General features: G+C 53.5%; 1 protein-coding gene across 2 annotated transcripts; it reads right to left on the bottom strand.

Moving 5' to 3' along the window:
• Window positions 1–1,397: 1,397 nt before the first annotated feature.
• On the bottom strand, window positions 1,398–9,818 carry MCAT (malonyl-CoA-acyl carrier protein transacylase). 2 transcript variants are annotated; one of them, XM_006917343.3, is made up of 4 exons: window positions 9,306–9,796; window positions 8,109–8,196; window positions 5,457–5,674; window positions 1,398–2,687 (listed from the first exon to the last, which is right to left on the bottom strand). In XM_006917343.3, exons 1-4 carry the CDS (start codon window positions 9,723–9,725, stop codon window positions 2,259–2,261), a joined length of 1,155 nt encoding a protein of 384 aa, XP_006917405.1. In that variant the 5' UTR covers window positions 9,726–9,796; the 3' UTR covers window positions 1,398–2,258. The 2 variants fall into 2 exon arrangements, with proteins under 2 accessions (XP_006917405.1, XP_015449106.1); XM_015593620.2 differs by lacking the exon at window positions 5,457–5,674 and having other exon boundaries at window positions 2,507–2,687; window positions 9,306–9,818.
• Window positions 9,819–14,939: the final 5,121 nt, after the last annotated feature.

Genomic DNA, 14,939 nt, shown 5'->3' with positions numbered 1-14,939 from the left:
ATGCCCCAAGGGCTGTTTCCACTGGCTGCAGAAAGGTGCCCAGCCCTTAGGAGCCACCACCAGCTTCAGTCTGTCAACAGCAACATAAGAAATCACTCTTCAGTCCCCAAAAGGAAGGAGACCTGTTCCTCCTAAAAAGGGGCAGGTGTGAGGTGTCACCCAGTGGCCTCATGATACCTAAAGGACTTGCACACAGTGCCCCCCTTCCATCTCGGGGCTCTATGGCCGGCCCGGAGGCACTGCCGCAGGGTGGACACGGACCCCCACGCCCTGAGGTCCCGAGGTTGGGGCCACCACTGGGATGGAGGCCACGGCGGGCAGCGAAGCACCTTCCCAGGAGAGGAAAAGGCTGTGGGGGCAGGAGGTGCCTCATCATTTTTGTCCATTTTGGGGGCTTTTGAACAAGGCCCCTTGGGGGTCTGGTCAGGGTTTCTGGAGATGAGGAAAGATCTGAGTCTTGGCAAGAAGGTGGCATGCTGGGGCCAAAGATGACATCGGTGTTTTCCCCAAGGGGTCAGGAACTGGACAAGATCCTGTCAGGGACGAGGATGTAGACCCCACGGCCGAGGCCCTTACCCCAAGACTGCGCTCATCCCAGAAGCCCTCAGTGCCCTGCGCCCCTCGGCCAGAGCACAGTGCAGGGTTGGAGTGAGCCCACGCGCCCTAGCGCGGGGCTCTGGCGGTGGAGCCCTGTCTCGCCCCCCTGCATCACCCGCCCCCCTGCATCACCCGCCCTGTGCTTGCTGTTCCTTCTCCCAGCTTGTGGAGTGCGGGGTGGAACACAGCACCCCACACCCGAGGAGCCGTCAGCCCCTGCCACCCCTTTCTTTGGTGGGAGTGTGCTCAGAGCTGAGCACACCTGTGACATCTGCGATCCTGCCTGTGATGCCATCCTGCCTGCACCGCAACCCCCACTAGGGAGACCTGGGTCCCCCAAGGCTGCCTTTGCTCAAAGCACTCAGCGAAGGGGGTTCAAACGGAACCAGCAATTACTTCAAAATAAAAGTGTTTCTTTGTGAATGTTTGAAAATTTTAAACGGTTCATTGTGCTGCAGGGAATGCTCAGACTCGGGCCTGGGGGCGTCCGGTGCTGTGGGAACGCCTGGGACAGCGGTTCTCAGCCAGTGCCATGGAAGCAGTGGTGTGCTGGGGGTTCTCAATGCCTGGACGTGACCAGGAGCTGGGACAGCTGCCCACAAGCGTGGCACCACATGGTAAAAACCACTTTGGCCCGAAGGACGACAGTGCCTGTTGAGAATCACTGTAGAGTTAAAAATGAGAAGCTTCATCTGGGATCTGATGAGTACACGTGAGCAACTTTAAAGACAAAGGCAGAGGTCCTGGACGCAGCAAGGTTCGCCTGCTGTCACCGAATAACGAAAACGCAGCCCGAGACGTGGAATTGATCATTTAATGTCAGTGCGAAGAGCTGCTCTTGCCGAGCACCTGCTTCGGTCTTGGTGTGGAGCTGGCAGGGGCCAGCCTGTGCCAGACTAGGTCAAGGGCACGCAGTAAGCACTCGGCAGGAGGCGCTCGTAATCAGTGGGAGAGGAAACGGGCCCACGTCGGCCCTGTCTTGCTGAAGGACCCTCTTGCCCACCGGGCAGAGGCTGCCCACTGCCTGGCACACAGCAGGCATTCAAGACTACCTGTTGGGTCTTCCAACAGTTGAGAGTGGGGTGGTGGGTGGGAGGCCTGCCAGGGCCAGCTGGGTCTTACAGCCCTTTGGATTCAGTGACAGAGGAGTGAACAGTCTGGTTGTGGGTGGCTGCAGGCCCTGTTCAGGAGCAGTGCGGTCCCCCGGCACCCGCCTGCTTGTGGCCATGCCAATGTACCCACAGTACCCACATGGCAGGGCGAGACGGCAGCGGGCCAAGCCTTGCCAGTCCTCAGAAGGCACCTGCAGGCCAGGCTGTTTCAGCCCATTGTAGAGGTGGCCGCTGGGTGTGCGGAGGTGTGGTCTGCCCACCTGGCAGAGCCGGGAGAGGCAGAGCAGGAACTCGGCAGTCTCCACGTGAGCGCCACCGCCGCATCTTCTCCCAGCATTCAAACACGTTTCAAGGAGGTGTGGACTGTTGGGTAAAGAAATACTCCTTTTTAGTGCTTTTGATGTGGCGTTCTAAGCACTCTGCAGACAACCCTCCCAAGTGCTGGAGGAGGCGGCCCGGAGGGAGGGCAAAGCAGGCACAGCACACGGCCTCCTGGCGGAGGACAGGCCAGCCTCGGCCCACTGCAGCCCCGCGGTCATGGGGAGACCCCTACAGGTCCTGGTCCGTGTCCTCGGCAGCCGCCAGCACGTCCACGTGACTGTAGGACTTCCAGGCCTGCAGGTTGCAGCTCTTCAGGATGGTTCCCAGCTGCTTCCCAGGCCCCACTTCAAAAGTTTGGGGGAACTCGGTGCCCTTTCTCCTCTGGTAGATGGCGTGCATCGTCTGCTCCCACTTCACTGGGGAGACCACCTGCTGGACCAGCAGCTTCTGGATGTGTTTTGGGTGCGTGTACCTATTCCCGCTGACGTTCGAGTGCACGGGAACCAGGGGCTTCTTGACATCAATCGCTTTTAACGCCTGCGCCAGGGGCTCCACGGCGGGCTCCATGAGGCGAGTGTGGAACCCACCGCTGACCAGCAGCCTCTTGGTGCGTCTGAAGTGATACTTAGAGGAATTCTTCTGGAGAAACTGCAGAGCCTGGAAGGAAGAAAAGGAGGGTTAAGCCAAGTAACTCTTAGGGGAAGAACAAGCAGACACCGTCGGCGCCATCACAGTCCTGTGTATAGAACATGCTTATCTGCACAATGTACACTCATTTCATCCTGCACAGCCAGGTGACGAACTCAATTCCCTTCGTTCCAGTTAAAGTCAGTCACGTAGTCAGTGTCCCAGAAGCCTTCCTCTGGGGATCTGACCATTCACCGTTACAAGGTTGCAGGGACGTGATCAGATAGGAGGTGTGCACGTGTCTGATAAAAAAGCACTACCTAGTGTCAGTTTTCAGTCATAATTCTGCTGTCCCTCAGAATTTTCCGTACCCTGTTCCTGTGTTACTACATAACCTTCAAGAGAAAACTTCAGGAGACTCCAAGTCTCATTTCCCACGGCAGGGGCTTTTCCCTCAGAAGCCCCTCGTCTGGGGCTTCTCCGGAGAACCAGAGCCTCTCCCTGAAGCCACAGCCTGCCCCTGAAGGGGCCTCCGGACTAACAGCCCCAACCAGGAGCTGTCTGCAAATACTTCGATTTGCAAACGTCTTTAAAACAGCAGACACTCTTACTCAGGACAACAGCCCAGGGCCTACCGCCTGACAGCCCTCCACCAGGGCTGCTGAAGGGGTTCCTGTGCACTAAGCTGCCTGCCATGTCCCTTCACCCCGACACCCGCCTCAGAGGCTGGGCCAGCTGCTCCCTGGAAGACTTAGGATAAGCCTTGAAAAGGCTGCGCAGCTGCATGACCTTCGGCAGTTCTACTTTACTCTCGTGCCTCAGTTTCCTCATCTATACAATGGGGACAACAGCATCCATCTCACAGAACCGTGTTAAGGAGAACTGTGCTTGGTACACGAGTGCTGTGAGGGCTGGCAATTATCGCACACCACGCCCATCCGTGTCCCCTGGAAAAAATATACCAGAGTAGCTATCCGTGCCCCCGGGGTCGGAGGGGCTACTACTCTTGGTGGCATGGTGCTGGCTCGGCCATCTCTGGGGGCCCCTCCCTGCGGGAGTGCACCCTGCCCGCCCTCCCAGTCACGGCCAGTGCAGCCCCTAGCCCCCAACCGCCCACCCAGGCCGCTCTGTGTTCCCCAGAGGCTGCCCCAGTGGCCGGAGCCCTGGAGCAAAGGTGAGGCGGTGCAGACTCCAGCACAGTGAACCCTACTGTACCTCACCTGTGGGAACCCCTGGGTTTGGGCTGTCACTGCAGTAGCCTAGCCTGTCCTGACTGGCCCGATGCTTCATGCCCATGACCACCCTCCATCCATCTCTCTCACTTACGGACATGGCCCAGGAGCGACTCTGGACAGAGGCCTCTCGGACTCCACAGCCCAGGCCCTGCCACCCTTGCCGGGATGGCCGTGACCGCCAGCATCTATGTGGATGGCTACTCGGTGGCACTTCTGCATCAATTCATGTCTCGAAGTGCTTTCCACGCAAAGTCTCCGAACTCATCCGACTCAATGCCAGGCGAGGGCCACAGCCGCAGGGTCCAGCGGGCGCCTCTGCGCTGGCCCTCAGCTCAGGCATAGTCCAGCAGAGGCCACGAAGTTTTTTCACATCAATTATGGGAGTGAGGACCCCTGTTCAGGGGGACCCCTGCCCTCACCTGAGCTCTTTGCTATGGCATTTCCACCACCAAAACGCCGAACCTGGAAACCGGGGAAGTCGTCACCCGGGCCGGGTGCCTACCTGTCGGGGAGCCCGTGAGGGAGGCTGTGCCCTGGCTGGGGGCCCTTGTGGCCCATATCTGGGCTTCATCCCACAGCCATTCATGGGGACGAGCAGCCAGCTCCACGAGTAACTCGGGGGCCACTGTGGCTGATCTCTCCTCAAGACTGTCCCAACAGGGACCTGTTGGCTGTCGCTGATTCACAGGAGACACCCAGGGACACCTGGTACACTGGCAAGGCCTTAACGGGCAAGGTGAAGCGAGCGCGGTCAAGCAGAAGAAACAGGTTCCAGAGTGACAGACCATGAAGATGCCCCCCATACCCGAGCGCAGGGCTGGCTGTGAGGACGATACCCGCAGCTGCTCACTTACGGTCCCGTCTGCGCTCAGCATGCCGAGCCAGGCACACAGGATGCAGCTGTCCGTCTACCAGGTGCACCCTGCCCCCCCCCACCCCATGCAGGGGACGCCCCGCCAGGCATCACCCCTTGGGGCCACCTCCTCAGGTCCGCGGGTGGTCACCCTGACGTGGACTGTGCCACGAAGCCTGTGCTCGCTGGTTTACAGCTGGCCTTCCTCTGATGGCGGGAACCCTGGCTTACCAGCCACGTGTGCCCTCAGTGCTTGCCACATGGGAGCTGCTCAAGAAATGACTGGGGAAATGTGAACAGAAAGGCCAGAGCAGAGGAAGTTAACTCGGTGCATCTAAGCACAAGCAGGGCAGGGCGCAGTAACCCAGCAGGAAATGTTCTCTCTATAAGCGGCCAGATCAGAGGCTGTGAGAAGCCCAGAATGTTCTCCAGGAGGGCCCTGGAGATCATCTGGTCCAGCTCTTTACTTTCCAGATGGGCTGGGCGATTTGCCCAAGGTCCCGGTCTATACGTGGTGAAGCAGAGGCAGTGCCCCGGCCTCCCAGCTCCCTCTGCGGTCACTCCACCACACTCTCCGGGCCCGCAAGCACCTCCCAAAGACCACAGCTCGGCAGGGCACCCACGACGCTACTGTGGGCTCACACGCGTGGAACTATTCCAACCTTCTGCACAGGACTGGGGCCTACGAAAGCTGTTCCCGTCAACACCAACCTCCAGGTGTCCTGAAATCACCCTGCAATCTGGAAAGAGGTAGTTGGCCACCTCGCACACAGGATTCTCTATGCCCAAAGTCTTGCAGTGCTCCCGGGCTTCCGAACAGGCGAATGTAAACTTGGACTGAGGCTGGCCGAGGACGGACAACATCCCACTGGGGACGGCTTCTGAGGCTTCCTGCATGGCCTCAGCTCGGACTTTCACTGCATACAAACCTATCCAGAGAGAAGTGCATTTGGAAAAATCAGGGCGCGTAATGGGGAAGGAAGCCCAGACCTAAAAGACAAAGCACGAGTTCCACATTTTGTGTTGGGGACATTGACACTGGCCTTTACCACTAGGCCACACGTCTGTAGTTCTGTGTGTCTGGTCTACCACAGAGAGATGCACCATCATCAAAAGCAAGGTGTTGTCCTTGGCACTACACAGATTAACCCATGGAGCTTCCTGCCTTAGAGCTGGCTTGGTGTAGGGCTTGATCAGGAGTGATTTTGCCCCTAGGGTAGTGTCTAGAGACATTTTTTGATTGTCACAACTAGAAGTTGGGGCTATTAGCATCGGGTGGGTAGAGGCCAAGGTGGCTACTTGCAAAGCATCCCCAAAACAAAGAATTATCTGGTCCAAAATGTCAACAGTGCCGTGGTGAGAAGCCCTGGTGTAGGGTGGACTGGGACCAGCTTTCGGGCTACATTGCTTTGGGCAAGTCGTGACCTCCTTCGTAGTCAGTAAAATGAGGATAACAGGATCCAGTCTGCCTGAATGGTTGTGAACAGTAGCAGTTACTACTAATTAGTTTATTACCAAAGAGAAATCATGCTGAAGAGGAAAAATAAGAGCCATCGGATATTTGGAATGACGTGCAAACTACAATTACATAATTTCAATAACGTATAGTCGTGACTCAGGCCTTACTGCCCTTAGAGCTGGAGACGCTGACACCGCCAAGGACGATGCACTAAGGCACAGGGCTCCTAGTTCAGTGCGGCTCCAATGCTAGGGGAGAGGACAGGCCTGGACCCAGGTAGGCAACTCCCATGACCTTGACATATGAACGCCCATTGACCGGGTCCTGGGTCTGCTTCCCGGTGGGAAGTGGGTGACCAGACCAAGGAGAGGTTCGGGGACCAGTTCTGGGTTTGATGGAACAAGAGAGACGGTGTGAGGAGCAAATTGTACAGCTTGCCCATGGAAGCATCTCCTTCCCTCAGCACTTACATACGTGTTTGTACTGGACTCAGCCCCAACCATTGTGGCAGGTCCACTAGGAGCCCATGGTAGGAGGGAGGAGAGAAGCACAGGGATGTGGCGAGTGCGTGTGGCAATCCTCCCACGCAGGCTCAGTAAATAACTATGCAACATGGCAAGTGAGAAAACTGAACACAGAAGTACACATGCTGGAATTCTGCAAATTATGTACACAGGAACTGTATGTATAAAAGTTTTATCAGGACGTGGAAATATGAAAAATTTTTTCACTTCCTTAATACTATTTTTTTTAAAAGTGAGGTGAAATTCACATAAAATATAACCAGTTTAAAGAATAGAATTCAGTGGCACTTGTTGTATTCATAATGCTGTGTGACCACCAGCTCTAGTTTTAAACTTTCCTCCATCCCATAAAACACCCATACCTGCTAAGTGTAATCACTCCCCATTCGTCCTTCCCTGCACCCTGGTAACCACGAATCCGCTGTCCCTATGGATTTGCCCATTCTGGACACTTCACATAAAAGGGATCCCACAATACGTTATCTCTGTGTCTAGCTCCTTCCACTCAGCATGTTTTTGAGGTTCATGTCACAACATGCGTGAGTACTTCATTTTTTTAAATTCCTGAATAATATTCCATTATATAGATATACAATTTGCTTATTTGTTCATCTGATAATGAACATTTGGTTTCCATCTTTTGATTATTATGAATAATGCTGTTATAACATCTGTGTACAAGTTTTTCTGTGTGGACATATTTCCACATTTCACTTTTTGAGGAACCACCAAACTATTTTCCAAAGTAGCCACACCATTTTACATTCTTACCAGCAATGTGTGAGGTTCCTGTTTTTCCACATCTTCACCAATGCTTATTTTTTTGTTTTGTTTTGTTTTAAATTAAAGCCATCTCAGTGGGTGTGAAGTGGTATCTCATGGTGGTTTTGATTAGTGATGTTGCACATCTTCTCATGTGCTTATTGGCCATTTGCATGTCTTCTTTGGAGAAATATCTATTTAAGTTCTTTGCCTATATTTGATTATAAGCAATATGTTTAACTTTTAACTATAAGCAAAACCCTTAAGTGAAACTGCTATGACTCAAGATCAAACATTCATTTACTCTTTTTCAATGACTACTGAGCATCTACCACATGACAGGTGCTGAAGGTGAGTGGACTACGAATGCCTAAGACAGTGGGAAAGGCAGCCAAGCAAGCAGATTTTATGAGATTACACAAAGAGAGGAAATCCCTGATGAATCCTTCAGGCTTAGAAGGGAATCAAGGTGAAGTCTGGTCCTAGGGTTCCAATGTCATCCCCACCCATATTCTCCTTTTTCTCAGTGTGTCCAGAACTATTTTTGGCATTGTCCCTTACCCCCAATGAGCCCAGCAAGGCAATATCCCAGTATAAAACCAAACCCTTTCTCTGTACCTTCAGAAAATTCCATGGCTCCGGCAAACACCAGGGCTGCAAATTCTCCCACACTGAATCCAGCAGCAGCAACACAGTTCTCAATAACCTGCGGTGACAGATGCAGAATGTGAGGCCATGTTTTCAGCGGAGCTCAGTCCAGGGCTCTGCCCTTGAGAGCTGGCGGCGGCTCAGTGTTCTGTGCTCAGTGAGCCAGGTTCAGCTGGCCTGGTGTTTCAGCTAGAAGAGGACACACAGAAGTGGCATTGACAATCGCTGATCCAGCCCTTTACTGGTAAGGAACTTCCTAGCAAGGCGAGCGAAAGTCTGCTGGCTGACTCCAAGGTAAAGCTGGATTCTCTTGCCTCTGTCCCGGAGCCGTCTCTCAGGCCCTATGGAGCCAGAGGGAGCTAAGCATAGAAGCTAAGAGTATGACTTTCAGAGTCAGAGACCTGGACTTGACCTTACCCTCTTGGAGCCTCAGTTATCTTATCTGGGAAGTGGGGAAAAAGCAAGACCTACCTCACTGGGATGCTGAGGGAATTACATAAATGTCTCTAAAACGCTTAGCTCAGCGCGGGCCCAGCGTAAGCACTCAACGGATGTTATTATCATGACACAATCACTTAACTAATTCCTCTAGTATTGCTGAGTCGACTTCCCTCATTCACGAAATCACAGCATTTATCTCATAAGGTTGTTGCGAGTATGAAATGGAGTAAAGGGTTTAAAGCACTAGCTTAACATTTACTGTCTTGATATTATTAAATAATAATTCACACCTTCAAATGAAGTGACATTCTCAGATATCATCTCAATGATCACTTAAGAATGACGTTTAATCCTTCCAGAATCATTTAGTGATTAATTAAATTATTAAGGATCAGTAAAATGGCAACTCAAGCCCCTGACTCCCCAGCCCCTTTCCCTGCTCTACGTTCCTTTCTATAATACTTATCATCTTTAACGTACCATGTAACTGACATAGTTACTGCATTTATTCTTTATTATTTGTCTCCCTCCCCTAATATTCAAGCTCCCTGAGGACAGGGATCCTTGTTTGTTAATGGCTGTATCCCCAGCGCCTAGAACAGTGCCTGGAACCGAGTGGGAACTCATTAAGAATCAGCCTAACGAGTCAGACGTGGCAGGCGGAGCCTGAGGTGGGCCCCAGCCGGGCTGAGAGGGCTTGTGTCTCGGCCCGCCACGGAGCCTCACCGCAGGCTGCAGGTGATGCAGTTTCTCGACGGCAGCCAGCGAAGCCACGAAGACAGCGGGCTGGCAGTGCGCGGTGCGGTCCAGGTCCTCCTGCGGCCCGTGCAGGCTCAGCTCCAGCAGGTCGTAGCCCAGCACGCGGCGGGCGGCAGCGTAGAGCTCGCGGACGCGTGGGTAGCGGAGCAGACCGCGGCCCATGCCCACTACCTGGCTACCCTGGCCGGGGAAGAGCAGCACGGAGCACTGGCCCGGCTGGCGCCGCGCCGCCGCCTCCTGGGGCACTTCCTCCGCTGCTGTCGCATCTCGCAGCAGCTCCGCCACGTCCACTGCGCCCAGCGGAGGCAGCCGGAAGTTCGAGGCGCCGCGACGGCCACTCGTGCCCCAGCCCCAGGCCCTCACCGCCCGCGCGACCCGGACGCTCATGATGAGGAACCTGCCCCAAGCGTGTTACCGGGGCGACTGAGGCCCGACTGCGGCGGCGCATAGCGGTCCTTGGCTCATTTCCTCCCGGGCGGGCCGGGACACCCGGGGGCGGAAAGAAAGGTTCCGCAGTAACTGGTTCCGTCTCGGCTCTGAGATCCTTCACTGCTGCGTGCAGGGGCCCCGGAGTGACCTATGCGCTTACCTAAACCTAGCTGAGAATAAAACACGACATCGCACTACAATAAGCCCTCAAAAATATTTGTTGAATAAACAACACAATGTAACGTTCACTCTTTCTACCTAGCACGTGAAAAGTTCTTGAAACACTTCCGCATTCTTTCTCTTAGTGCAGACACGATTCTCCCAACTACATTGGGTGACAAGCAAGATAACGGGTCTCTTTCATGTTGCCTACAAACCAGACACAGTGCGCTGCACATAATAAACACCCAGTAAATATGTGTTCCATTGAATGAAGCCCTGGATATTTTGCAGACATTAGCTTTTTTAATTCCTTACAGCAACGCTATCATCATAGCGTTGAATGGTGCAATTATTATCCTCAATATATGGGTGAGTAGACAAAGGCTCTAAGATTGAGTGACAGGTGGTTGGAAAGTGGGGTTGGAAAGTGGAGTTCTCTGGCTTCTGAGCAGTGGTGTGAGGCTGGGTCAGAGTCTAACTCTGAGCTCACCCCTAACCACAAATCCCACTTCCCCTTGCTCCCCTCATTTCCTGCCAGCCACTTTTAAGGAACCCAAGAGACAGACAGATAGACAGACAGACACACACACATGCGTAGAATCACATCAGCAAATCTACTTTAGTGAACTTGTCCTAAGAAAAGAATTAAATGAGCCAACACCTAACTCTCAGGATATCATGGCAGCCTTGCTTTTGACAAGGGAAAAGTAGAAATAAACTGAATGTCCAACTAGGGAAGATGGATTAATTAGATAGATAGTTAAATGAATTAGGACAAATCTATGCAATGCCATAGTCATAAAAGATATGGAGGAGAGTTTCAGGTTAAGACATGAATAGAGAATACACTGCCTTCAGAAGCCCATAAATCCGCAATAAATGGACCTTTTAGAGACATAAATCCTCAAGGACAGGGAAAACAGGAAATGGGGCCCTAGCAACAGAAGCTCTGGAAGCTGAAAAGCAGGTAGACCAGTATTACCTGACTTAGCAGACTCCAGACAGCCAAACCCCTCCCGGAGGTAAGGAAAGCTGAGAACCAACCTTCATTCAAATAACAGAATCCTCAAAAGCTTAGAAACTGACAGCACTAGCTGCTTCTACTTCTAAGGATGAAAAAGGGCTAAAATAAAGAGAACTATCTGAAGGTGTCTCTAAGAAACAGATCTGTAGATCCCCTCCCTCTCTCTAGCCACTGGATGATGCCCCTTCCCCATTCTAGCAAATATCTAGAGTTTAGCTCAGGAAAGGGCTGGACATGTCAGGGACAGAGGTGAATATGGGTTCTCTGCCGAAACAGGTGGATACTGAATGCAGAGATCTCGTCCAGGGCTCTCACTGAACTTCCAGAAACCTGGAGCCAGACCCTTACCCTCAAGTCGAGGGACTGGAATACCTTGGGGGAACCTGACCAGTCTCAGAGGAAAATTCTAAAGATATTGACAGTCCAGAAAGTTCCCAGGCAAATGGCCCACCGAGTTCAACTTACAGTGAAGCTAAATCAGCGAATATGATCCATAGATTTATTTTCTTCCTCTACCAGCCAAAGATTGGCAAGGACCTGAGAAAGCCTCTTAGAAACAGAAAAAAGAAGAAAAACAACTCCACGTAGGATTCAGAGACTAAAGAAAACTAGCACCGATAGTTAAGAAAGTAAGAGAAGACACGGCATCCACGACAAAAGAACAGGAAGTAATTGAAAAAAATTCAGAAAACAAAAAATAATCCCCGGAAATGAAAAATAGGATAGCAAAATTGAAAAACTCAGCACGAGGCCAGGAAGAGAAAGCTGAGGAAACCTGAAAGAAGGTAAAGCAGAAAAGCAAAACCTGAGAAGGAGAAGAGAAAAGGAAGTTAGAAGACCAGGGGGTCCCGGATTCTGAGTGACAGGACTCAGAAAGAAAAGTGAGAAAATGGAGGGAAGAAAATCATTTAAAAAAAAAACCCGAACTTTTAATTCCTGGAAAATAAAGGATATGAGTTTCTTGTATGAAAGGGCCCCTGAGCACTGGCATGATGGATGAAATTAGACCAACGCAGAGGAATACCAGTGTGAAATTTTAGGACTCTGGGGACAAAAATCTTAAAATCCCCCAGGAAATACAAATTAGGTCACAGACAAAGGCTGGACCACATGGAGTGGCTTCAGCCTGCCAATCAGCACTGCGGCAGCTAGAAGACCATGTCCTCATGATGCCGAAGGATAAATGTCTCCAACTTTGAATTCTTACTCAACCAAACATTAATCAACCATGGGGAAGAATGCAAGATTTCGAAACGATACCTCCTATGTAGTCTTTCTCAAGAACTCCTGGAGGATGGGATGAAGAAAGGCATAGAGGTGCCATCCAGTAAATGAGCTAGCCAGCAGAGGGGTCAAGGGCATCCCCTGGGGTGGGGGGTGGCGAAGAGGGACCCAGGATGATGTGTGCACAGATGTGCAAGCAGCCAGTCCAACTGGGAGCAGCATGACTCCAGGGAGGTACTGCGGGCTGTCATCCCCAAGCTGCTGGCTGCCACTGTGCTGACTGTTTAAGAACCAAATCTTTGGTGATTGTCCACACTTGGCTGGTCTTGATCACAGGCTAATGAGATCCTGTTCTCCCCTCCATTGCCTGCTTCCTGGCTCAGCTGGGAACACTTGTTCCGCCTCACAGAAGTGTCCCCTCTACCCCTGAGGTCTGAACACAGGTGCAGCTAAGAAACAAGAAGACAAAACAACCCACACCTCTAAGCATTTCCTCCTGAATGCCTCTGCCACAACCCTGCCAGATTTGCCTCACCCCCAACCTTGCCGTCCTCCGACTGCCCCAGAAAGGGCCTTCGTCAGTGCTCCCAGTGGCTGAGGCCAGTCTGTGCCGCAGAGGCTCAGTTCAGTTTTATCTTCCTAGAGAGTCTTCTTCTGGTCTGGCCATCATGCCCGCTCTCTCCAGCCAGGTGTGTGCTGCCCCTTCACCTCTCTGAGCATGTGAGATGAGGTCAGTCCCTCGGGGATTCGGAGGGTGTTTTCCTGGCCTCCTTCTTGGATGGACTGAGGCCAGGGGTTGGGTTTGCTCGTGTTGTACCCTCCAGAGTTCAGCCCAGAGCTGGCCCCCTCTCCCCAGATGCTTAATATATATGTCCTTCAAGGTTGGCACATGCCGAATGCCTGAGAGGCTCCCATGCTTCGTCCTGTGGAGGTAAGAGGTCACCGCCAACTTAGAGTGTGGGTGGCACAGAGATGGGTTCTGGAAGAGCTTCCTGGGGTGACGCTGGAGAGCAGTCAGACTTGGACACGCGGAGGTGCCCCGAGTGGGGGTGAAAGGTGTTTTAGGCGGGGGAAACAGTGCGTGCAAAGGCACAGAGGTGGGAGAGGGTGGGATAGGCAGCTCGACCCCAGCTTGGCAGGGCCTTGAGTGCCAGGTACAAGGTACAAGGCTTGGACTATATTCTGAGGTAGTGGGAGCCTTGGAGGGTCCCGAGCAGAGGAAGGGTGTGGCAGGGACAAGAGGAGAGCTGGGGCCAGCTCGCGGCTGTGGCAGCTGCCCAGAGGAGGGACAGTCACTGCAGCCCAGGTGGGGTGGATGAGCTGGAAAGGAGGGAGGCAGAAGTCATGGGAGGCGTGCAGGCAGAGCAGGATGGGACCTTCACATCTGCACCCAGACTTGCCCGCCTCGGGCAGCAACACCCCCTCTGGGCTGCAGGGCTCCTCTGTGGAAGGGTGTGACCTTCGTGAGGGCAGAGCCTTGTGTATTTGCGCTCAGCCTCTCCCTTTGGCTCTGGCATGCAGGAAGAATTTGGGGACAGCCATCTCGGCCTCCTAGGGCGCCCCCATGAGCCGGGAGTCCTGTGGGCAGTTGGGGTGAGGGAACTTCGTTGCTTCTTCCTCCTGGGTCTTCTGTGGGAGGCAAGTGTGTCACTCAGCCAAGCCGCGGACACCTCTGTACAGGAAGAGTGTGAGAGCTGGCAGCTTGGGAGAGGCGCGGCCAGACTGCCTTCAGTAGGAACAGAGGCACAGTGCCCTGGGCCACCATACTTTGAGGGACCCAGGCAAACGTTTTAATTTATTTTAAAATCGAAGAAGAAAAAGATGGATGAGTTCCAACCTGGATTATACTTGTTCTCATACCACTGCAGTCACAGGTGGAAGGGGCCCACAGAGGCGAAAATGCCAGGGCCTATGAAAGTCAGACTGTGGCCCAGGAGGCTCCAGGCCACTGTGACTGGGGAGCAGCAGTTGCAGTTCACCTTGGCCCCCAGAGGACCAGTTAGGGCAATTATGGCTCCTACAGGCTGAGGGCCCTGCCAGACCAAGTCAGCCCCAGGTGGCCAAACAGACCTTGGCTGCAGTAATAAAGCAGCGTGTAGATGGGGAGGTGAGGTGCCCGAGGCCCGGGGCTAGACATGCCCGTCCCACTGGGGTGTCCCTGGCAAACAGGAGGCCACCTCTCCGCTGTGATGCTGGGAGCCACCTCTCACTGAGCACCAAGCATCTGCAGAGCGCCCCGCCTGCATCCCAGCGCAGCATCCCCATCCCACGATGATATCCCTATTTACAGATGAGAGACGGAGGCTGCGCCCGGACAAAGTGCAGCGGGCAAGTCTGGGTGCAGATGTGAAGGTCCCATCCTGCATCACAGGCGGGCAAGTCTGGGTGCAGATGTGAAGGTCCCATTCTGCATCACAGCGCAGCATCCCCATCCCATGATGATATCCCTATTTACAGATGAGGGACGGAGGCTGCGCCCGGACAAAGTGCAGCGCTGCCTCCGTGTCCTGGGGCAACAGCTAGAGGAACTAGGGTGCTCCTCCGGAGATGGGGGGCCAGGCCGCTTTGTAGGAGGATGTCCGGGGCTTTGGCATCAGGCGACGTAATGTCCCTTTCTGAGCTCCGTTTCTGTTGCCCCATTTTACAGATGGGATAAGAGAGGCTCAAGAAGAGGTCACACAGCTGGAATGCGGCGTGGGCCCGGCCTGCGTGAGGCGGTCACGGTAGGAAGAAGCGGCCGAGGGGCCCGCACGCGGCGGGGC

Source organism: Pteropus alecto, unplaced genomic scaffold (genome assembly GCF_000325575.1).
Source record: "Pteropus alecto unplaced genomic scaffold, ASM32557v1 scaffold157, whole genome shotgun sequence".
In the NCBI taxonomy this organism is placed as follows: Eukaryota; Metazoa; Chordata; class Mammalia; order Chiroptera; family Pteropodidae; genus Pteropus; species Pteropus alecto.
Note: the sequence above shows the minus strand (reverse complement) of the source record. Positions and strands in the feature narration are given on the sequence as shown.